A 25792-nucleotide genomic window follows, 5' to 3' on the forward strand; every position below is an offset into this window, starting at 1 on the left:
TGGGAATTAAATGGCAATATTTGATCCCAAACACCGAGGTCTTTGAGTACTGCAACATCATAGGCATTGAAGCTTTTATAATGAGAGTGCAGCTGAGATGACATGGTCATGTGATCTATATGTCTGTAGTAGAATACTGATGGTAATCTTATGGAGACTGGCCCTCGTTTTACGGGCAGACCAAGAAAACGTTACAAAGACCCTCTCAAAGCCAACCTCAAGTCTTGCAATGTCGACCTTAACACCTGGGAGCTCTTAGCCCATGACAAGATCTGGCTGAGACACCTCTTCCATCTCGGATTGGAAGATTTCAATAGTTTGTGGATTGCTGCAATCAAGGAGAGATGTGTAAGGTATAAGCTAAGAGCAATGCATATTCGTCTACAATTGTCTTCACCTGGGGCATTTGCACATGGGGCTACAGGTCTGAAATTGGCCTTTGGTCTCACCTCAGGACCTTCCATAAGTGATGGTAGCTAATCTGTTGAGTTTGATGGGAGACTCCACCATCATTATCATTACAGACTTTACTATGGAACATTAAAAATCTGATTCCACAATCTGGGGACAAAGATTGCAATGAGAATAAGAAATGTGATAAGCACATATTCTTGACAACCTTAAGATTCTAATCAAATTGTTGATTTATGGGCCTTCTCAGAGGATGTACTTCTCAGAGGTAGTGTTTCACATAGTGCAATCTGGGAAGTCTGTAATCATATTATTTATTTATAATGGCAGCTGTCAGAAAAGCATATGTAATAAGTTAAATTCTGCTCATGCTAAGGAGAATGACTCTCCTGTTTGTACAGTGAGATATATGCTGGTGAGTGCAACAGATATTTTTTTGGAAGATTTTACAAGGATCATCCCTGAGGATTGTTTGTAAGTATTCTTTCTCATCTTACATTACTCAAGGATCTTACCCTCTGTAGTCTGTTGTGGGGAGTGGTCCCTCCCTTTCTGGGTCTATGGGTGGCCAATCCGCCTCACTATGTCTCTGGGAGGTCGCCTGGCATGAGGAATCAGCGGGGCAATAGGAGACACGAGAGCAGGTCTTATCAGGGCCGAACGACAAACATAGTTGCAGATCCCGGCCCTGGGTCAGGGCAGGGCAGTAAAGAATCTGAGCACTCAGGGCTGCACTCAGGCTGAGCAATTAAGCAGTTAGGGAGCCCAGACCCAGGGTCAGGGCGGGGCAGTAAAGAGTCTGATGGCTCAGGCCTGCACTCAGGCAGGCTTCTTGCCTAAGAGAGGGAGAGACTCACACCCACGGATTAGGGTGGCAGGGGAGATGCAGACTCACTCTCCCCACTGCGTCCTGACCCAGTGCCCTAGCAGGCAGAGTGGTCTGCCACTGGGTCAGTGGGGATCCTGACTGCAACACGCTGACTCACTTGGTAGCAGCTCTGCAGTCAGCTGCCCCTGGGCCACTGCTCCCCCATTCCACCACCACCCCACTTACTGTCAGGACCTACTCGTCTCCCCTCGACATGGCTGATTGCTTCCCCCCTGCTTACCACCTGGACTGATTGCAGCAGCAAATGGCAGACTGCGTATCACAAGTGCACATGGACGCACATGCCCCCCCCCCCCCCTTGGTCTGACCTTCCCTTCCCCAGCTACATTTGGCTGTGGGACACACACACACACACACCAACCCCTGGCTGTGCTCACCTGCCCTGCTGTGGCTCCTTCATCTGCCGTGGCTCCCCCTTCCCCTGCTGCTACCTCCACCAGCTCTGGTGGCGTTGCACTCTTGGCCTCCAGAGTGTACAGTCCAGTGGCTGCAGCCCCTCCATGCACCACCATGTCAACTGCCCTGACTGTCGCCTCCAGCTCCATTCCTGGGAGCCAGGGTCCCTTCCCCACCCTGACCAGGAAGCACGGTGTTCATTGCCTCCTGGTGCCTTTTTTACTCCACATGGAGACCTACGTGCAGGCGTTGGCATGAGTGGTGGGACCCATGGCCGTGGTGGTGGCCTCCAAGATGTACGAGAAAGTTGTCTTCTTCCTGGCATCAGAGGCCACTGCCCAGGAGACGGTGGAGAAGGGCCTGGCATATATGTTCCCATTGAGTCCCTTGAGGACCTAGGCATATTGGTGGTTTTTACCTCCATCCCACCCTTCCTGCCCAATGCTGCCCTTTTACCCTTCCTCTCCAAGCCTCCAGACCTCTTCATTGGGTCCCTGTCCCGTGAGCCCTCCCGACCCCCTCCATTCCATAACCCGAGCTGGCTGCATGCCCTGCAGCTGGTTCATGTCCGAACCACGCCACGAGACCATCTTTACAAGCTCATGCTTCACACACTTCACTTCCTCACCCTCGTGTCCCACCCCGATACCAAGTGGCGGGACTATCTATTGCCTGAGGAGGGTGAGGAATCCCAGTGAGCCAGCCTCTATTCCACCCTGGTCCCATGGCCCATCAGTTGGCGGCTCCTCCTTGGAGCCGTGAGCACGGGCATGTACCTGGCATGGTTCACCCCCATCCCCGAAGCCTGCCCCTTTTGCGGCCTGAGGGAGAACCTGGTGCATGCTTATCTTGAATGTGCCAGGTTGCAGCCCCTATTTCAGCTCCTCCAGAACCTCCTGTTGAGGTTCTGGCTGCATTTTTCCCCACACCTGTTTATATTCTCACACCCTGTCCGTGGCCCCACAAAGTTGTGAGACCTCCTCATCAACCTCCTTCTGGCCAAAGTGGCCATCTTCAGTACCAGGAAGAGGATGTTAGACTATGGGGTGCTCTGCAACTGTGGGGCCTATTTCTGCTCCTCTCTGGTCTAACGCATCTAGGCAGAGTTCCTGTGCACAGCATTCACTGCCTCCCTAGACAGGAGCAGTGGGCGCTGAGGAGCAGTGGGCGCTGTCCGGGGTTCTCTGCTTGCCGAGTTTTGAACCTGTGACCTTCCGCGCATTCCTGTTATTTCTTAGTTGTCCCCTGTATCTAGTTGGATCCTGGGTCCAGTGGTCCCTCCCACAAGGCTGGGGAAGGGGCCTTTAGACATGGGTGGGCTTGTGCCCACCCGCCTCCTGGTGTTTTCCAATAAGGCATCATTACACCCTCTCAATGAAATGCAGAAAGAAAACACTGGGAAAATGTTCTCCAATTCCTGGAATAAACAGCAAGGAAAGATACAGTCAATGAAGAATTTGCCTTTTAACTAATATGCCTTTTAGCTAACTACATCTATGTAAACTGCTATCACAATATCCGTTGATTCTCTAAAGCAGTGACCATAACTATGTGCTTAATTTCCCAAGTATTCAAAATATATAGTCTCTGATTAATTAAAATGCACTGCAGTGTTTAAACCATATTAACGGGGCTTGAAAATGCTGTATTGTATGGAAATGTTTTCAGCCCCTTTTCATGAATATGAACCCTTTATTCACATATGGGTCCTAGCCTATTGGAGTCAGTCGATATTTTGTCACTGACCTCAGTGGACAAGATCAGGGCCTTGGCAAGCAGTTATGCACAAAAGTAGCCTCACTGAAGTCAGTGGAGCTTGCTTTCATGAGTAAATGGTCATCAACAGGAGTCAGGGACTCACAAGCCAGCCCTAAGTCCTGGGATTCAGCCCAGCATGTCACACATAAGGAGGGTTTGTAGGTCACAGAGGAGACAGAAGGGGTTAAAGCGAACATGAATCAGAAAGAAAATGGTGGCTGAGAGGTAAGGCTCAGCTGGATAGAACATGGCATGTATCTGTTTGTGCAAAGTGTGTCTCTCCCCAGTGAGCAGAGTGGGACAAACAGGCTTCACAGACTGGACAAGTTTTGCCCATTGATGTACGCCATAAATCATCGGTCAGGAGACGTTGTCAATAATGTTCTGCCCTAAACATCCCTATGCCTGCATGCTATTGCAATGACATGAGTTCTCAAACAGCATGGGGCAGTCAAAGAGAGTGGTTTATAGTGGCAGTAGACAGTTTTTCAAAGCCCGGCTATTTTAGCTCATGTTCCTTTTCAAAATAGTGTGGCAAATCTAAATTTATTTATGTTAATAAAAGAAGCAGACAGTAGGAAGCACCTATCTCAGGTGCTACAAGTCCCTTGCAAAGCTCAAAATTCTTGATGATCAGGGAAAACACATTAAGTCAGTTAAATCCACCATCAGTGCCCCCCAGATCATCATCATTCTGGTCCTAAAATGTAAACGTGCTATGCTATAAAGAAGCTCATCCAATCAGTCCATATGGTCCATTAGATAGTAGCATGGGGTGGAGTGGCTATGGCAATGAACTAAGGATCAGGAGACCTGGGGTCTATTTCCAGCTGTGCCACTGACCTGTTGTGTAAGTCTGAATAAATCACTTGACCTCTCAGTTACTTTTCCTACACTTTGTCTATTTAGACTGAACTCTTCAGAGCAGCGACTGCTTCTTACTGTGCATTTGCACAGTGCCTGGCACAATGGCATTGCAATCTTGGTTGGGCTCTCATGAAATAGATAATATGCCCAAGAAAAGAGATGAGCTTTGCAGCATGGCCAGAAAGCAATGAAATCCAGGCGCTGGCGAACCAAAATGGGGAAGCACATTCCAGATTTAAGGTGACTTCCTGGATACTTGTGACACTTGTCACCTGAAATGAAAGTTGGTATTTATTCTGGAAGAAGCATGCTTAACTCTTTTACAGCCAAGGCAATCTATACATGTTCCTTATCTCCCTTTAAGTTAAAGTAACGGGTACAAAAGTCTTCAAGTTCAAATTTATTTTCTGTCACAATGCATTATTCTAATTCATAAGCAAATAAATGAAATAGATAGCATTACACAAACAAATGATCTCTTATAAATCCAAAATAGATACAGCACTTAGATACATCTAACCTAATATAGCAGGCAGTTCAAGTGCAGATGAAGCCCACCATAAAAGCAAGGGACACCTGGATGAAAGGCCTATGGTTCAGTTCTCCTCTGACTTAGTTTCCTATGCCATATCAATCTTGGAGGGTGGGTTCAGCTTCACAGGGAGAATAGAACCACTAAGATTCACATCTGTAGAATATGCTTGTAGAGGGAATTAGATGGAGGTTTCACTTTAAAAGAAGGGGAGGGGAGAACTGCTAGGTGCTGCACCCAGATTCAAGATAGAAGGAGAAATGGTCTAATTCGCTAGAGACTCGAGTTATCACTACAATGCACTTGGTAAGCTCAAAGAATCTGAAGTTTAACACTACATGGATGTACAGCATGATCAGTAAACACCAAACTAACATTTCAACATAAGCCTGTTGGGACTGGCCTCAACCCAAATCTCTCCCCGCTGTGTTGGTTTGGCAAATTGGCTAGATTGCCCCCTGCTAAATTGTAGCTGTCATTAAATGAATTAGTGCAGTGAATTCCATGATGGTTATAAAAGACTCTGAGTCAAAATTTCAAAGGCCGAGGCTCAGTCTGGCACAAAAATTGCAGGCACAAAAGTGAATCTACAATTGTGTGCACAAATACCAGAACTGAGTCCATATAAGACAAGTTAGGCAGCTAAATATCCAGCTGTGTGTACTGTCACCCAGTCTGTGTACACAACTGCAATAATAGCTTGTGAAACCACTGGCGCACTTTTGCAAATGGTCCACATACCTCCACTGTTGAAAATGGTAATTTGTGTGACACAAATAGTCTGAATGACAAATGCTTGGAAGACAATCACTAGACTGAAACAGGTCATTTTTATTGTCTGTGGGTAATTTCCTGCAACAGGTCTTTTTCATTTTTTGTTTGTTTGTGGGGGTTTTGTTTTGCTTTTAACTATCTGCTATGCTTAATTTACATGCCATCCATTATTTTTATGCATATGAATTCAGTTTATTCTGGAACATAAAGACAATTCAGACGGGGGCGGAGGGGAAGGGTGAATACAGCATACAGCAGAAGAACAAGATGACACTAAACACAATTGAAACACAACAAATTTAAATTTCAATACTTTTTAACACAGCTACAATTAGCCTGTGGAACCTATTGCCACAAAATATCATTGGAGCTAATAATTTAGCAGGAGTTTAAAAAAGAGTATGGACCTTTATACGAACAACAACGACATCCAGAATGTCATTAGTAAGGAGTTTCCAAAAAGATTTTGGAACAAATGTAAATCCCCATGCCATTTGGGTTTGTTTTTTTTTTTTTGTTACTGTTTCTCTCCCTCTCTCTGTGAAACTTGCAAGCTTGCTAATTGTGTTAGTACATCCTAAGACAGAGAGAGACTCAAAGTGATACTTTGTAACAACAGAAAGAGCAGACAGACACTGCCTATCCTTTTGTTGTATTTATCTCGCTTTCTTAACAATTGTGATTAAAATAGAGATAGAGGATGTATGTGGATGGATGCTTGGTGCAGATAATAAATGAATGATCAGGGAGATGCCAGCCTAGGAGTTCAGTATCGATTGGCCGAAGAATGCGCAGAGTGGAGACAACTAGATGACCCCCAGATGGCAGACTGGAATCCACCCAACAGCCTCAAGTATGGGAGAACCGAAGAACAAGATAACATCTGGCAGCACGGAGCTGTCAGGAATGTGCCATCTGCTGATTGATTCAGCAACAGCATGATGAAGCAATTCCCATAGACTGGCATAGGAATAAATTCCTATAAAAATGGACTCTAGAAACTGAGAACTTTGAGTCTGGTTCTGCTACCACCCTCCAGGAGCATGAGATGCACATCTGACAAAGACTCGGCTCCACCCTCATGCCCAAGTTACCTGGCCAGTAACTTGGCATGAACAACCTCTAGGCTGGTAACTATAACAAATTAGCAGAACCTGTGTGTGTGTATGAATGAACATGTAAATGAATGTGAAACTGAATGAAATGTTACAGCTATAACTGACTGCCTACTATGATTTTTTCTGTATTCACAATAAATGTGACATTTTGTCTTATCCTCTTTAATAAGATCCTGCTGGTTTTTATTTTATTGGTATAAGAGGGGAGCACTTCCTCACCTAATTACACCCATAGGCTTCAATGGGACTATTTCTGTGAGCAAGTGCTTGTCTGTGTGAGGAAGGGTTGTACAATTTAGACCTTTAAATCCCCAGTGCTTAATCTGACACATTGTGAATGGTCCTATTGATTTTAGGTCCCTGCTACCTACTGCTGGGAGCCCCTGTCCATGACAGTTACGATCTTGCCACCCCAGAACTGGAAGTAGTGATGCCGTTATGCATTAGTTTGTGCCACTGTCTTGCCATGCAAGAAAGTGTTGTAATTAACTCTGGGTACAAAGCACTGATTTGAAGAATGGATTAAATGCTTGTGTAGATCAGCCAAAGCCATTCTGGGAAGATTTGCTTCCATAAGGTCAGAATCACGTTTGTGTGAACTGCTTTGGAAAACAATGTTCTTTAGTCTACACAAGTTCTTAAACCATTTTAAAAATAATTCCAGCTGGAGCCATTGTCTCAATATTCTAGCATAGTCAGGGTCTAAGGCTGTTTTGTATTATCTGAATATTCTCCATGTTCTTTGAAGTCAGACAGAATTAACATAACAGGTGACAATATTGTCTGTATGGGCCAAAAGCCCATACGTACAGTGGTGGGTGTTTAGGTTACAGTTTGTCTGAACGTAGGCCGCAAGTGTCAACAGTGATAGAGAAAGGCAGTTTCCTCAACATTTTTACAAGACTCCCCTTCAGCAATTCCAGAAGGGTCCAAAAGCATTCCTGCCTCAAACTGCCTTTCTAGAAAATGGGGGGTAAAATGGATGTATTCAACCCCCCCAATATACACCCCAATAGCAAGCCAAGCATTCAAGGCTGATGTTTGTCTGCACATATAAGCGAGAGAAATAATTGCCTCCTTCAAAGTGACTGCAATCCTAAGTGCGGGGGGCATATTCTCCTGTTCCACTGCCATCACTTTCGGTTAGAGGGCAGACTCACAGAGGCCTGCTCCTGGAGAAAGCTAGGAACTATTCAGCACTGAAAAACTTTCCATGGCTACTGGCCCATCTACTAACATCAACAGTCATGTTAAACATTATCTCTAACTAACATAGATTGGAGAGCACCCCGGCTAATACAAAGCAGCCACAGATGGAATGGTCCAAATGCCTACCCTCCTGAGGCAATTTCATCAGATCACTGTTTTATATATAGTTTATTTTAAACTTAGCTGCCAGGATTTGCTCAGCAGAGGCCTGAGAGTTGAGACAGTTAAAATGGGATACTTTTGGTGTTCTCGCACTCTTCCTAAGCATGGCATTTAAGTTGTCTAGACCAGTCAGACCACCTGAGGAGTGCCTGTCACTGCCAATCCACCAGATGTTTGGTTTTCTGTAGTAACCATTTCTGTAAAATAAGCCCCTGTAGTTTCTTTCTTCTCACCATTCAGCTGTGTGTGCTCAAGAACTTATGACAGTAGCTGTCACTGTAATTCAGGAAAACTGCCATAGGGAATAGACTGATTTTTTTTCAATCTGGAATTATGGTCAAAGCAAAGAGGTAAAGTGAAAGTCAAACAGAAATTGGTCACAGGTATTCAGGTAAAGCCTTCATAGATTTAAACCAATTCAAAATAGTGTGCAGGGTGCTCAATATTACAAATACCAATAAAATGAAAGATCTGGTCTTTCTTTGAAGTGTCTTTGCTATGTAAATTATCTGCTTTAGGCTCGAAGATCCTGCAGTGCATTCTCTAGTTGCATTTTCATACGGCTTCAGAAGTAATGATGCTAAATCAGAAATAGGCATTTGCAAAGTGTCAGAGTCCACCTCACCTAATGCCTTCTCACAATAAATTATGGGTATTTGGTTGTTGCAGCATTTGCAACTGAGAAACCTCAAACTGTACTATCACAACATTTGTACTAGGTGATGCCAAGGAGCTTTGATTTTGATATGTAATGTGAGAGTCATTCCATATATTAACACTGACTGATGGAAGTGTTTAGCAATGTCACAAGCAATAAAGAAGAGCTCATTCTCTCTCTCATGCTTTCCAAAGCATAGTTCTCCTATGTTACCTGTCAGCTCTGTGTACTTGGGGAGCCAGGGTGCAGTAACCAGCATATCTGACTCACAAAAGACTCCTCCCTCATAGCCTCTGCTTGAACCAAAACTGATCAGAAGAAAGACATACAAAAAGCAATGAAAAGGCAGTGGGAGACACACCTAAACCACTGGGACAAGGGTGACAGGATTAAGGAAACTCCCCTAGCCTCATTTGCATAGAAGATGGGACACGGTGGCATTTCCATTAGCATACAGAATGGAGAACAGAGATTTCAAGGCAAGAACCACATGGAGCTGTGGGACCAGAAAAGCGGGGAAGCATTGCATGATGGGGAATCTCTGCTCCAGATGTTAATGAACCCACACCTGCACACATCCAGCTCAGTAGTTACCAGACCAATTCTAGTAATAAATCCTTTATTGGTATCCAAAATTGTGAAGCTCCCTAACTGCATTCTGAGCTCCCTCCAGGAAACACCGCCCAGAGCCAGGAATGATCAGTTCCTATTGTCTAGCCTGAACAAAACAACTTTGGTATACTCCCTTGAGCCATCAGTTTACCCATAAACAAATCTAGTGTTCTCCCTTGAACCGTTGTTGTTTCTCTACAAAACCCTGACCAATGCTCAAGTAAGTGCTCTGATGCCTGGATCCAAAATCTGCATCAGTTCCACTGGGACTTCATCTTCTCCTGACTGATTGTGCTGGTGGCTCTGCCTATCTCCAGCACTCCAGACCCTCAGCTACCACCATCATCTGGAACCCCCAATCCATTCAAGCTTCACAGAGTGATGAGAATCCAACTCTCTCTCTCTCTCTCTCTCTCTCAGTATAGCGTTCTGACCCTGACTTGTGTGATCATTTAGTTTTCTAAACCTGACATTTAGAATCAAATTTAAGTTAGATTTAATATTATAACAGTTTTGTTTGTTTGGCTCCCCTATGGTTATTACCTGGCAATAAATAACTTTCATGGTCAAGCTGGTTGCTTTTCTCTCTCGACCCCTCGTGGGTGTTTTTGTGCTTCCTCATTTGCTCTGCAGCAATGCCCCTCATACCTAAGCTAAAGATCCCTGCAGCACCCCAAAATCCTGTGAGGTTTGCTCATCAATTGGGTTACTACCAGAACAATTGTAATGTGAAAGTGGGGATAGGAACGTGCTGAACATGGAATTTATGAGGGTGGCAGCTGAGAAGCGCTGCTCCACCCAGTCTGTTCAGGCATATGAGGGTGACAGCTTGGGGATGCTGTTCGACCCAGCCTGCTGAATCCAAGGACATATAAGGGGTCAGCTTGGGAGTGCTGATCAACTCAGTCCTCTCAGATGTGCTCTGTTAATGTGTGTGTGAGTGTGTGTCTGTGTTTTCATCTGATTCTGGGGCTGGAAGAACCCAGCCTTGGGGAACCTAGGTACTATAGGATAGCTCCATTGGGAGAGAATTTGCAGCAGGGAGAAGTAGCGCTTTGTATGAGAACACAAGTGACACAAGCAGTACACTGACCGAATTACAGAACCTCCCCCACCCCCGCCAGAAGAGTAACCCTAATAAATGAGCATTCCCCAAAGTAACAGGCAAATCTGGTAACAGCTACCAAATGGTATAGTACTTCAAAGCTGGTATAGTATTGTGTGGTGATACAGCTGGCGCAATCACTGTAAGATGTTTCCACTGCTGGTGTTACATGTGTCCTTCTGGTGAGACTATACCATTTTAAAGGTTATACGTTTAATACCCAAAATATTCAGCTGGGATTGAATGAGTTCTACAAATATTAGTTCCATTGTGTATGTGCCTCATTCAGAGTTACACTGTAACACTGGCCTCATTGTAAGAATATCTGTTCCAAGTCTATGGGCTCTCTACACTACCAGCTGGATCGACGGGCAGCGATTGATCCAGCAGGGGTTGATTTATCGTGTCTAGTACAAGGGGAATCAATGGGAGAAACGTCTCCCATCGACAGACACCACGGTAAGTAGATCTAAGTACGTCGACTTCAGCTACGTTATTCACCTAGCTGAAGTTGCGTAACTTAAATCGATTCCCCCGTAGTATAGATCAGCCCTACGAAAATGTAAGAAGAGCGTGACACTGTGACTTAGTATGTGACATTGTAACTATAAACGATGACCAAATAAAAGAGTCTCGAGTATGCTTGCTGTGCTGCATTAGTCCAAGCCATGTCTATGATAATGAAATAAATAATTTTCCCTCCATCAGCTGGCTTCAGAAATGCCATTGATCGTGACATTATTTTCCACAACCTCACATATCTTGGGGAAGAAAGCTCTCACTTATTTGAACATTGTAACATAGTTACTATTAAATATCAACATCTCAACATCACAAGGTAACACTGTAAAGCAGTTTTGTCTGGTTTAGTGAAAGACTGTACGCGCAATGGGGCCGAGACTATGTCTTTCAGTGTGCTTGTATAGAACTTCATACAATGGAAACCTGATCCTGTTTGGAGCCCTTGGGGTCTACCATAATATGGATATTAAGGACTGAATTTAACCTTTGCTGCTACCTCCAAATAATGGCTCATAGCTATGATGCCCCAACAGGAGCCCTGGGAAGGAACTGTGGCTCAGTGAGTTAATCAGTGCATCCAGAAATGGGAATATTCTTGATCTGCCATGGGTGTAATCTGATGTATACACCTATCCACCAGGAACTGAACTTCAGCTACCAGTTTATTTCACATGAGCCATCACTCATCCATCAAAGAGGCATGAGTTTTTCTAACTACTGTGGTGGACTTACATTTTCAAAAGTGACTAGAAATTTTGGGTAGCTCAGTTTTTGTATTTTCAATATGAGAAACTGCAGAGAGGCCTTGTTTTCAGAAGGCATGTACTCTTTCTGATAATCAAACTCCTTTAAAATATTTCAAGTTTGGCACCAAAACGGAGGCATTCAAAATCACTAGTCACTTGAAAAATATGCAGGCCTTGTATTCCAAATCCCAAACTGAAGGGATACAATGCTTTGTGAAGCCTACAGAAGTTATTCATCCTCCAGCAAAAGAACTACACTGAAACCATTATTTATAAGGAAGAGCATCCATATATTATAACTAATCTCCCAGGAGTCATCTCTTTGGCCTCACTAACTCCTCTTTAGTCAGGACGGGGAACATATATGATAGTGCTAAAAATCCCTCCCTTCTGAACTAGGCCCCCATCTTGAAACTGGTGGCAGGGAAAGCTATCAAAAGCATGTAAGTCACTTAGCACCCTAAGTCTAATTTTCAGAAATGAAGTAGGTACTTTGTAGCTTAACTTTGACTTTGAAAGCAACGGGAATTATGTATCTAATTGGCTTAGGCACTTTTGACAATTTCATTAGGCAACTATCTTGATTTTAGGACCCTAAAAGCCTTTGAAAATCAGGCCCTAAATCACTCTCTAGAAAGGGACTTAAGCTTCTATGTCATTTAGGTGCTCTTGAAGAATTTACCCCTGTGTACAGGTGGACTGCTGAGTTAATACCTATGGTTTTCTATCTATTCCCTCCACAGTTCCATGGCTTTGAGAGACAAACATCTGGGAAATGGTAAAAGTAAAACAAATCTTTAAGAAGGGGAGAACAAGTTTAATTTTCTGCATGCTTAATCTGTCTGTTTTCTCTGTATGCTATGATCTAGCCACAGTCACAGCCATATCATTTTATTCTTTTTTTGTGTGCTTTAGAATTGATGGCAGCTGTAATAGATTATGTCTGAATATGTTCAGAACTATTATATTTAACAAATAATCAACACTTATGCATGATGGCCTGCAGCCAGACAACAATGTTGAAAACAAACTATCTTCCCAGTTCTACAAAGACCTACGCATGTGCTTAACATTACACACACTCTCTGAGTAATCCCATAGACTTCAGTTGGACTACCCAATGTGTAAAGTTAAACAGGTGCATAAGTCTTTGAAGAATCAGAGTCTGTAGCCTTCACCATGCAAATGACCACATGCAAGTTCATCCTTGCACTTGGGCAGAGCTCCGCTGAAATCAACAGGGCTTATGCAGCACAAAGATATGCCTTCACAAAGTGAATTGCAGGACCAGGACCTATCTGTTTAATAGTGCACTGATTTATCTTCACTGAGGTGTTAAAGATATGGCACTCACCTCAGTAATTCAGTTAGTTTATTTTATTAACATGTAAAGTGGGAGCTGGGATGGAGTTCAGGCAATAGTAGTAACTTTGTAGGTAGTGAGTTTGTTAACATAACATGATACAGTAGGTGGGTATTCCAATAAAAATAAATGCTGTTTATTTTTCTTTTATTCTACTGGTAATTGTGCTGTGATCACTGGAATCAGTCATTTTGATTGGCAAAGAAGAATTTCTTGGTATTATAGGGTCAGACTGTATCTGATTTTACCCACTCACAACCAATTTTATACTGGTGACACTGGCTTATCTCAGGTTGCTCTAGATTGAAATCAGTGGAACTGAAATCAGAATCTAATCTGCTGTATTTATACACTGCAACAAAGTAAGTCAAGAGATATTTTGTTCAATTGGCTACTAGATGCAAAGAGTTTCAGATCTATATGGACGGTGCTGTAGATAAAAAAAGCTGCTTCTAGCATGTTTGCAAAAAAAAACAAAAACAAAAACAAAAAACCAAGGCTCAACCTGAAAGTGCTTTGCAGAAAAAAAGCATACTTACAAACTAGGAATTGAAAAGATATTTTCTCAGATTCACCTCTATTTAAAATGGACGTCAGTGGGAAATGCACCTTGAATAACTGAAAGGAGCACTGGTCCATAATTTCTGAACTTTTCAAAAAGTGCCCGTTAAAATATTCCTCCCTACAGAAACAGATGATTCCAGTACATATAACTGAATGACAGAGTGTTCCAAATAGAGCTCAAGGAAAAAACGCAGAAATATTTTCATGAAAAAGTTTTTGAAATTTTTCATGACCATTTTTCACTGACATTTTGAATTGTGGAAGTAGAGCAGTAAGCGTCACATGGTATTTAAAGCTATTCTTGGTGGGACTGGGCTCCATTGATCCCGGGTATCCTTGTGGCTAGACAAAGCTGGCAAACCTGCAATCTAGCCTTGTCTGTCCCATAACCCTATCACGTTGGAATCTCAGTCGCCGAGCAAACGCTTAGGGATTTCTCTAATGACAGCCCTGGGAATGGATTTTCTAGGGTATGCACATCCCTAGTCTATATTCTACTTTTTCATGTCTTTTCTTATTTACGTTTTGTATAATCTTCCTTATTTCCTAACTGTCCAGGATTCTTCTCTTTATTTATTTAACACCAGATTTTAAATAGGGAGTTCAGTATCATAACTAATTAGGAATTATGATACTGGAGGCAGAGGGATATATGCAATGAACATTAAAAATAAGCCACTGATCTCACTTCTACTTCCTAAATGTCACAAAAATGTGCCATTCTAAATCCTTTGGGGCTGCCTGAATGCTGCCTGCATATTCCAGGTCTTATGCCAGCTTGATAGCCATCTGTCCATTTGCTGGGTAACACTTCCTCTATCATTTTTGGTATCTCTCCCCCTGTGCAAATTCAGTGAAATAAGATGGTTGTATAGGGCAAAATATCTAGCCATATTCTGCCTTTCACTCACAGTGTTTTGACTTGCAAGGGATTTGGATCAGGCTGCACATGAACACCTACTAACAACCTTGAAACTAACTGTTGAGAGTCTCATCTGAGAGGCCAAGGCTGGAGACCCTTCCAGTGACTTCATTAAGCATGGCAAAGCATTTAAACATATAAGAACATGGAAAATATCCTCTCACTTCTAGAGTTGGTTCTCTCAGATCAGGGACAAGTCAGGGTGGGTAAGCTAACTTTGCTACGGTACATTCCCTATCTGTTCTATGTCCAGAGGTCAAAGTCCCTGGCTCATTTCACTAAAGAAAGAAAGAAAGAATCTGTGACCACCTAGGTCATGTCCCCTCCTAGCCACTTGGAAAATACCTAATCTACCTGCAGATAGGATGACATCCCTATTTGTAAAGGTTTGTGAAATATTGATTGTTTGTGTGCAACATTTCTGTAAGGCCAATTTTTATATGAGGACTGGCACAAATTTCAGTTTCTGACTAGTTGTGTATCTAATGTTTTCTCTACCAAAATTGATTTCTATGTTTAATAACACAGTAAAAAAAATCCATATTTCTGCACTGTGCAATTTGCTTTTATGTTAACAGATACATGTAAAATATCTAGTTCATAAATCTTTTAATGAGTCTGTACCATTTGTGATCAGAGGAGACACATGAGGGGAGGACGCTGGGTCACAGGCCCCCCAGATTTCTGCCGAGGTTTATATGTCCTACTCTGAACCCCACTGCATATCACCAGAACCTTTAAATCAGAGGTTTTCAAACTGTGGGCTGCACCCCCTATGGGGGTGCGAAGGAATGTTCGGGGTGGGGGTGAACAGTGATGCCAAAGTGGCTTGGGATTCAGCACAGTAGGGCTCAAGGAGGGAGTGCCACATCCACCCGCAACTCACCTTTTTTATCTGGCGGGGGGAACAACCAAAAATTATAACTCAAAGGGGGTATGTGTGTGAAATGCCTGAATACAATGGGATTTGGGTGAGTTCAAGGAATGCAGAATCTGGTCTGATTCCATGCGTTCCGCTAGAAGCTTGATCCAAATCCCATTGTTGTCAATGGAAGTCTTTCCATTGATTTCAGTGAACTCTGGATCAGATCTGCACCTTTGAACCCTGGGTCCTCACTGACCAAGGGCAACCACAGTAAGTGGGGTATGGTGAGGGAGCAGAGAGGGGCCCAGAAAAGGAACATCTCCCACCTGGGGAAGGAGGCACCTTGCTTGCTCGGGCTGGCTGCCTCACCAGCTCATAGTTCTGCTCCCGGCCTTGCCAGCCGCTCATTCACCAGCCAACTGTCAGTCACCTTATGCTGCCACCTGCTGTGACCTCTGCAGGTCAGTCTCTTCGTGATTTTCAGCTCTTTGCAGGCTGGGCAGAAATGCTGTCCCACCACAAGTGATTTCAGCTCTCATTTGAGCACTTAAAAATAACAAAAGGCTCCTAATAAAGTCTATCTAGCTTTGTCTTTCAACAGTGGGGAGGAACAGGTTAAACTAGACTGATGACCCTTAGGGAGAATCCACATCACCTAGCTGGGACACGTTTGGATGGACGGACGGACGGACGGACGGACCGACCGACCGACCGACCGACCGACCGACCGACCGACCGACCGACCGACCGACCGACCGACCGACCGACCGACCGACCGACTGCTGCATTTCACAGGAGACTGGCATTTGAGCCCCTGCCTTAGAGAGTTTCTTTAAACTGATGGTGACCCCTCAATCATGACAGGCTCAGCATAGTTCTATTCCCCTTTACTGATACAACAGAGATAACAACATGGATAACAACATTTCACTACCCCTGCATTCAATACTACAGTGTTTTATAACCCAACACCAGCCAAAGTTGATTACTTTTGAGCAACACAGCGCCTGTTTGCTGAATATCTATGCAGAGTAGGTGTGTACATGTAAATACAGTTTGCTCCTGAAGTCTGTCCGGCTCCCAGCTAGCTGTCATGGGAGAACTCATTGAGACCCTGCTTACACAAGTGTTTAAGTGCTTTCCTGAATTGAGACCTCTGAAGTCAGTTCAAATTTTGCTTTAGAATTGGGCCTACAGTGACTGTCAGCTACCCAGTCTTCTGGGTAGCTCAACATCATATCGCTAATGAAGGCACTCACAATCCACAGATTGAAGCTATATTAGTCACCACAAAGGCTCAGTGAATGATCAACCGGGCTCCTTGTGTGGCCCTTTTCACCTAGGCCAAAGAGCAAGTACAAGGCCCATATTTCTGGCTGCTCTGAGCCTCATTATTATCTTTTCAAATACTCAGTACATCAGGAATGCTACAGGGATCCGATCATTTCCCCTGAGAATAATCAAGGGATTAGTGGAATTTAGACAGAGATTGAATCTGCGTGGAAAATTGTCCATGCTGAGTTCTATTAGAAGGTGCTGCTGTGCAAGATTTGTTGCTAATCATAAGGCAAAATTACAAGCTGCAGAAAGAAGAAACTAGTAAACAAAATAATAAAAGTCATTTTAATTATTAAACTACAGTGTTATAAATTATGTGCCATTCATCATTGCCATAATGAAGTACAAAAAATAGCAGAAAAATCTATATGGTCTATGCACTCTAATTTAATTTTGCATAATAAATTACTATATTACAGAAATTTAAGAAATATGAATAATCACCAAATTACTACCCATTTTCTCCAGCCAGTATCTAAATTTTAATATAGACAGTTATTACAGATAACCGTTGCTTCCTATTGACTGAAATACAATAAAACTCAAAAGGATATCATAGACAAATCCCAGTTATCAGCCACTAATGATGCTAAATGATGAATTGCTACATTTTTAATAGAACAATCAGAGTGTGGTATTTTCATTATCATTCTCAGAACACTTTGTATGCCTGCTGTTCTTCTACTGATTAGCCAATACTAGCGTGGCACTATTTGAAAAGACATAGGGAATAGTGAGTTAGATGTGACAAGTAATTATATCTGTGCTATTTGGGGGGAAAAGTGTTTTTCCTGATACAAGTTACAGTTGTTATTCCATCTTTTTTCAAAGCCATTGAAGTAACAATGTCATTTTACCAGAGAAATCTTTTTATTTAACCTCAGTGCAATCTGTGGAAATAATATATAAATAAATGAATAAACGCAAGAGAGAAAAACCTCACCATTTGCTTCTAAAGCTTAATATATATCAATCACTATTAATAATCTATTTAGGTTAATTTTCATTGTGTATGTTCTTCTAAAGTAAGAAAACTCGTTTCATTAAACATTTATGACAACTGTTGTCAAATGACTCATCCTTCATAAAAAAACACATAGAAAACACTAATCCAGAAGAAAGTAGACTATTTTATGATTAACTTTAATCTCTCTCTCTCAAACACAGAGTTGAGTCAGCAGAGAAAGACCATTCACAACTTTAAAATAGAAAATATAAATATTTAACATTATAAAAATGAGAGAGAATATTTAATAATTCAGAGTCAGGTTGTGATACCCTTACTCATGTTGAATACTCCAAGAGCTTTTCCACTGAAACCAAACTACTTGAATAGTATGGTAGTACTCAATGTAGCTGCAGAATCTAGTCCTCAGAGATGCTCACTGCAAGGGAGACTTGGTTCTCCTCCAAGTATTGTTCCCTAAGTATAGCTAGATATCACTTCTGGTATGTGACTTGCCTCATTCTAAAAAAGGACTGGCGTCCTCATATTTGAAGTTTAGGTCCCATCCTGGACAGTGAGTAGACAGATCATCATATATAACTTCAAAATCCCATAGAAGTCACACTAATGCTCTTGCTTGGTGCTCGCTTTCCACAGCTTACTATTTTTTGGAGGATTCATCCATACATGATTGTCTTCTTACATGTAGAGCAGGACATTTGATACACAGAAGAATGGAGTAGTTGGTGTTCAGTTACTTTGGGATGGGTTGCAGGCAGCTCAGGCGGGGTTCTCCATGACATGCTTCCCCATGTACTTCACTTATTTCCAGTAGATCCAACAGTAACTGGTCTCCATGTCTTCAACCATTGTGAAGTCACCAGGATGAAACCTGATTGCAGCACGGCTTCTAATGGGGTTGTGCTGGTAAAGCAAAGGAAGCTGCAGCAGTGCTTCAGAGGACCCCAGAGTGTGAAAGGATGGGGCCTGGTTTTCCCATAGTGCCTATGGCTCTGTGGCATTTCCAGGCCTCACCTGCCTCTGTCCCCTTTACAATCATCCAGATCCCTCCCATTTAAATGGAGTACACTGAGGGAATTGCACAGACAATCCAGGAAGTTTTTGGAAACTGTAGGGGACAATTTCCTGGTGCAAGTGCTGGAGGAACCAACTAGGGGCGGAGCTCTTCTTGACCTGCTGCTCACAAACCGGGAAGAATTAGTAGGGGAAGCAAAAGTGGATGGGAACCTGGGAGGCAGTGACCATGAGATGGTCGAGTTCAGGATCCTGAAACAAGGAAGAAAGGAAAGCAGCAGAATACGGACCCTGGACTTCAGAAAAGCAGACTTTGACTCCCTCTGGGAACGATGGGCAGGATCCCCTGGGAGAATAACATGAGGGGGAAAAGAGTCCAGGAGAGCTGGCTGTATTTTAAAGAATCCTTATTGAGGTTACAGGGACAAACCATCCCGATGTGTAGAAAGAATAGTAAATACGGCAGGCAACCAGCTTGGCTTAACAGTGAAATCCTTGCTGATCTTAAACACAAAAAAGAGGCTTACAAGAAGTGGAAGATTGGACAAATGACCAGGGATGAGTATAAAAATATTGCTCGGGCATGTAGGAATGAAATCAGGAAGGCTAAATCACACCTGGAGTTGCAGTTAACGAGAGATGTTAAGAGTAACAAGAAGGGTTTCTTCAGGTATGTTGGCAACAAGAAGAAAGCCAAGGAAAGTGTGGGCCCCTTACTGAATGAGGGAGGCAACCTAGTGACAGAGGATGTGGAAAAAGCTAATGTACTCAATGCTTTTTTTGCCTCTGTCTTCACGAACAAGGTCAGCTCCCAGACTACTGCATTGGGCAGCACAGCATGGGGAGGAGGTGGTCAGCCCGCTGTGGAGAAAGAAGTGGTTCAGGACTATTCAGAAAAGCTGGACATGCACAAGTCCATGGGGCCAGACGCTTTGCATATGAGAGTGCTAAAGGAATTGGCTGATGTGATTGCAGAGACATTGGCCATTATCTTTGAAAACTCATGGCGATCGGGGGGAAGTCCTGGAAGACTGGAAAAAGGCTAATGTAGTGCCAATCTTTAAAAAAGGGAAGAAGGAGGATCCTGGGAACTACAGGCCAGTCAGCCTCACCTCAGTCCCCAGAAAAATCATGGAGCATGTCCTCAAGGAATCAATTCTGAAGCACTTAGAGGAGAGGAAAGTGATCAGGAACAGTCAGCATGGATTCACCAAGGGAAAGTCATGCCTGACTAATCTAATTGCCTTCTATGATGAGATAACTGGTTCTGTGGATGAAGGGAAAGCAGTGGACATGTTATTCCTTGACTTTAGCAAAGCTTTTGACATGGTCTCCCACAGTATTCTTGTCAGCAAGTTAAAGAAGTATGGGCTGGATGGATGCACTACAAGGTGGGTAGAAAGTTGGCTAGATTGTCGGGCTCAACGGGTAACGATCAACGGCTCCATGTCTAGTTGGCAGCCGGTATCTAGCGGAGTGCCCCAAGGGTCGGTCCTGGGGCCGGTTTTGTTCAATATCTTCATTAATGATCTGGAGGATGGTGTGGATTGCACCCTCAGCAAGTTTGCGGATGACACTAAACTGGGAGGAGTGGTAGGTACACTGGAGGGTAGGGATAGGATACAGAGGGACCTAGACAAATTGGAGGATTGGGCCAAAAGAAATCTGATGAGGTTCAACAAGGACAAGTGCAGAGTCCTGCACTTAGGATGGAAGAATCCAATGCACTGCTACAGACTATGGACCGAAAGGCTCGGCAGCAGTTCTGCAGAGAAGGACCTAGGGGTGACAGCGGACGAGAAGCTGGATATGAGTCAACAGTGTGCCCTTGTTGCCAAGAAGGCCAATGGCATTTTGGGGTGTATAAGTAGGGGCATTGCCAGCAGATCGAGGGACATGATCGTTCCCCTCTATTCGACATTGGTGAGGCCTCATCTGGAGTACTGTGTTCAGTTTTGGGCCCCACACTACAAGAAGGCTGTAGAGAAATTGGAGAGAGTCCAGCGAAGGGCAACACAAATGATTAGGGGTCTGGAACACATGACTTATGAGGAGAGGCTGAGGGAACTGGGATTGTTTAGTCTACGGAAGAGAAGAATGAGGGGGGATTTGATAGCTGCTTTTAACTACCTGAAAGGTGGATCCAAAGAGGATGGATCTAGACTATTCTCAGTGATAGCAGATGACAGGACAAGGAGTAATGGTCTCAAGTTGCAGTGGGTTGCAGGTTGGATATTAGGAAAAACTTTTTCACTAGGAGGGTGGTGAAACACTGGAATGCGTTACCTAGGGAGGTGGTGGAATCCCCTTCCTTAGAAGTTTTTAAGGTCAGGCTTGACAAAGCCCTGGCTGGCATGATTTAGTTGGGGATTGATCCTGCTCTGGGCGGGGGGTTGGACTAGATAACCTCCAGAGGTCCCTTCCAACTCTGATATTCTATGATTCTATGATTCTAAGTCTTTTAGATGAAGTGTTGGGTTTTCTGAATTCTTTTTTTCCTCCCATGAGTTTTCCCCATGTAGAGGAAGCATGTTGGTTCCCATGAGTTTTCGCCATATAGTAAGCATGTAGACCCTGCTTACTATGTTACTCACTTGAAATAACCTGAACTGGAATTTTGTGCACCCTGAAACATACTTTATTTCTTGTCTCAACATGTCTTGGTAGATATAATACAGGGTATGCTGCAGGGGTGCAGATGACTTAAGCTGTGAATAAAATAAATTACATTAAGCTAGAGGCACAGCAAAGACTATTGTTTTAATTACTACAGAAGAGAATTATCTAGGAATGAATTAGAGTATGATAGTATCTTGTAAATGATACAGCCAAGAACACATGGTGGTGCTATTTGCATTTGACATAATGTCTGCAGAGAGAGCTGGATGTAGTGAGTCGGCACTTCAGCCTGTGTTATGTCACCAACTCTCCTCAGCAGCTTCATCTGCAAGTTGAATATGTTGGGGGAGGGGATTAACCCTTGGTGAACGCCACAGATGAGGATTCTGGAGGTGAAAGGACATCTTCCTGTAACTTCTCTCTGGAGTTCATTTTGACAAGAAAGACAGGAGCTCTTGAAGGGCATTTCTGTTCACCCCTGCAATCTCTTGGAAGCAGGACAGCAACATTAGATGATCTGCTTTATCAAATGCTGCAGAGAGGTACAGCAGTATGAGAAATGATATCTCCCTCTCAATGAACAGAGCAATGAACACTGCTTCTAGACCATTCCCTGGCCTAAACACATGACCTGGCCGGGATACTGTCAGCTTACAGGTGGCAGTATAGACAACTGTTAACTTCTTCATTAGCTTGCTTACGAAAGGGATGTTTAAAATTAGGCCATAATTTGCAAGTATATTAATGGTACTGGTTGGACTATTCTGAGCTTCACGGTGGGTGGTGGATTTCCCTCTTCAAAGAAGGTGTTGGCAATCTTATTAAATAATTGCCCAAAGAAAAGAATAAGGGTTTTTCTGAAGGTTGTTTGGAATAGAAGGGGATGATGAAGGAAGACAAAATTATTTCACAAAAATTAAAAATTGTCAAATTAGTACAGTTTAGCACCACAGCAAAGAACATCAGCAGAGCAGAATTGTTTTTTAGCATTGATCCATAAAATCCAGTGCATCATAGAGTAGAGAATTATTTCCCCCTAATGTTAGCCAGCCATGACTTTTAATTTAATTTACTTTCACTTTAATTGGAGCCAAACAACAACAACAACAACAGGAAATTAAAGTATCTAAACCAAAAATAGCCAGATTAATTCAGTGTATGTCTATATAGCAAAAGCTGTACCTGGGCTAGCACCAATAACAGTAACAGTGAAGACAGTACAGCACAGGCTTTAGCACAAGGAGACCAAGCATGGTATAGACCCTGGGTATGCACTTGGCTCACTAGCCTGTTCGAAAGTCTGCATTGGGTTGTCTTCACTGCTATTTTAACCTGTATGTCCTATATTCATGCTATCTTGGGTACACTAGCCCATGAAGACCTTTTGCTGTGTATACATAACCTTAGTGAGAGGATTCCTTCTTTATAAACTCCACCCACCCCCAATTTATTCTGGTGTACACTATGCGTTTAGGTTGAATTTAGCAGCGTTAGATCGATTTAACCCTGCACCCGTCCACACAATGAAGCCATTTTTGATGACTTAATGAGCTCTTAAAATTGATTTCTGTACTCCTCCCTGATGAGGGGATTAGCGCTGAAATTGATATTGCCGGGTCGAATTTGGGGTAGTGTGGATGCAATTCGACAGTATTAGCCTCCAGGAGCTATCCCAGAGTGCTCCATTGTGACCGCTCTGGACAGCACTCTCAACTCGAATGCACTGGCCAGGTAGACAGGAATAGTCCCTCAAACTTTTGAATTTCATTTCCTGTTTGGCCACTGTGGCAAGCTGATCAGCACAGGTGACCGTGCAGATCTCGTCAGCAGAGGTGACCATGGAGTCCCAGTATCGCAAAAGAGCTCCAGCATGGACCGAATGGGAGGTACTGGATCTGATCGCTGTATGGGAAGATGAATCTGTGCTATCAGAACTCCGTTCCAAAAGACGAAATGCCAAAATATTTGAAAAAATCTCCAAAAGCATGAAGGACAGAGGCTATAACAGGGACCCACAGCAGTGCCACGTGAAACTTAAAGAGCTCAGGCAAACCTACCAAAAAACCACAGATGCAAACGCCTGCTTGGGGTCAGAGCCCCAGACATGCCGCTTCTATGATGAGCTGCATGCAATTCTAGGGGGGGGCCCTACAACTACCCCACACCTGTACATGGACTCCTGCAAGGGAGTCTCACACAATAGGGATGAGGATTTTGGGGATGAGGAAGATGATGAGGAGGGGGAGGTTGAACATAGTGCACACCAGGCAAGCGGCGAAACCATTCTCCCTGACAGCCAGGAACTGTTTATCACCTTGGAGCCAATACCCTCCCAACCCTCCCAACCCGGGCTCCCGGACCTTGAAGGCAGAGAAGGCACCTCTGGTGAGTGTACTTTTGTACAAATATAATACACGGTTTAAAAGCAAGCGTGTTTAATGATTAATTTGCCCTGAAGACTTGGGATGCATTCGTGGCCAGTGCAGCTACTGGAAAAGGCTGTTAACGTGTCTGGGGATGGAGCAGAATCCTCCAGGGACATCTCAATGAAGCTGTCCTGGAGGTACTCCCAAAGCCTCTGCAAAAGGTTTCTGGGGAGGGCAGCCTCATTGCGTCCTTCATGGTAGGACACTTTACCACTGCAGGCCAGTAGCACGTAGTCTGGAATCATTGCATAAGAAAGCATGGCAGCGTATGGTCCCGGTGTTTGCTGGCATTCAAGCAACATCCATTCTTTATCTCTCTGTGTTATCCTCAGGAGAGTGATATCATTCACGGTCACCTGGTTGAAATAAGGGAATTTTATTAAGGGGACATTCAGAGGTGGCCATTCCTGCTGGGCTGTGTGCCTCTGGCTGAAAAGAAATCCCCGCTGTTAGTCACGCGGTGGGGAAAGGGGTGAAGCGATCATCCCAGAGAATTGTGTGTGTGTTGGGGGGGGGTAGTTGGGTTTGTGCTGCACGTTAACCTGAAAACATCAGCCCCTCCTTTTAAATGGCCGGTGTGTCTTTTTCAGTTTTACTCTCCCTTTTTTTCCTCCTGCAGCTCCAAATGTTTCAACGCTGCCACTAGCATCTCCGTCCCAGAGGCTAGCACAGGTAAGAAGGCGAAAAACACGCACTCGCGATGAAATGTTCTCTGAGCTCATGCAGTCCTCCCGCACTGAAAGAGCCCAGGAGAATGCGTGGAGGCAGACAATGTCAGAGCCCAGGAAAGCACAAAATGAACATGAGAACAGGAGGGACACGCGAGAGGATAGATGGCTGGACCAACAGGAGAGGTGGCAGCAGCGCGATGAAACGGGGCAGGAAGCAATGCTGAGGCTACTGGAGGATCAAACTGATATGCTCCGGCATATGGTTGAGGTTCAAGAAAGGCACAGATCACCACTGCAGCCCCCAAGTTCCATAGCCTCCTCACCCAGACGCCCAAGAATGCGTGGGGAGGCGGGGTCTGGGCACCCAATCACGCCACCCCAGAGGACTGCCCAAGCAACAGAAGGCTGGCATTCAATAAGTTTTGAAGTGCAGTGTGGCCTTGTCCTCCCCTCCTCCCCCACCCCACTCAGTGCATCCCTCCTCCCTCACACCTCCTGGGCTACCTTGGCAGTTATCCCCCTATTTGTGAGACGAATTAATAAAGAATGCATGAATTTGAAACAACAATGACTTTATTGCCTCTGCAAGCGGTGATCGAAGGGGGGTGGGGATGGCGGCTGGCTTACAGGGAAGTAAAGTGAACCAAGGAGGTGGGTTTTAATCAAGGAGAAACAAACAGAACTGTCACACCGTAGCCTGGTCAGCCATGAAACTGGTTTTCAAAGCTTCTCTGATGTGCAGCACGCCCTACTGTGCTCTTCTAATCACACTGGTGTCTGGCTGCACGTAATCAGCACCCAGGCGATTTGCCTCAACTTCCTACCCAGTCATAAACGTCTCCCCCTTACTCTCACAGATATTGTGGAGCACACAGCAAGCAGTAATAACAATGGGAATATTGATTTTGCTGAGGTCTAACCAAGCCAGTAAACTGCACCAGCATGCTTTTAAACGTTCAAATGCACATTCTACCACCATTCTGCACTTGCTCAGCCTATAGTTGAACAGCTCCTTACGTGCCAGATACGCTAAACATTCATATGCCCCTTCATGCTTCAACCACCCTTCCAAAGAACATGCATCCATACTAATGAGAGGTTCTGCTCGATAACAGAAATCCAAAGCAGTGCGGACCGACTCATGTTCACTTTCATCATCTGAGTCAGATGCCACCAGCAGAAGGTTGATTTTCTTTTTTGGTGGTTCGGATTCCGAAGTGTCCACATTGGAGTGTTGCTCTTTTAAGACTGCTGAAAGCATGTTCCACACCTCGTCCCTCTCAA

The 25792-nt window shown here is 43.9% G+C and overlaps 1 protein-coding gene across 1 annotated transcript; it reads left to right on the top strand.

The window, feature by feature from the left end:
• Positions 1-1950: 1950 nt before the first annotated feature.
• Positions 1951-24934, top strand: LOC141984497 (uncharacterized). The gene is given in 4 exon segments (XM_074947573.1): positions 1951-2377; positions 23212-23796; positions 24457-24851; positions 24854-24934. Coding segments are annotated over 4 exon segments (1488 nt in total).
• Positions 24935-25792: the final 858 nt, after the last annotated feature.

Source organism: Natator depressus, chromosome 3, assembly GCF_965152275.1.
Source record: "Natator depressus isolate rNatDep1 chromosome 3, rNatDep2.hap1, whole genome shotgun sequence".
NCBI classification, from domain to species: domain Eukaryota; kingdom Metazoa; phylum Chordata; order Testudines; family Cheloniidae; genus Natator; species Natator depressus.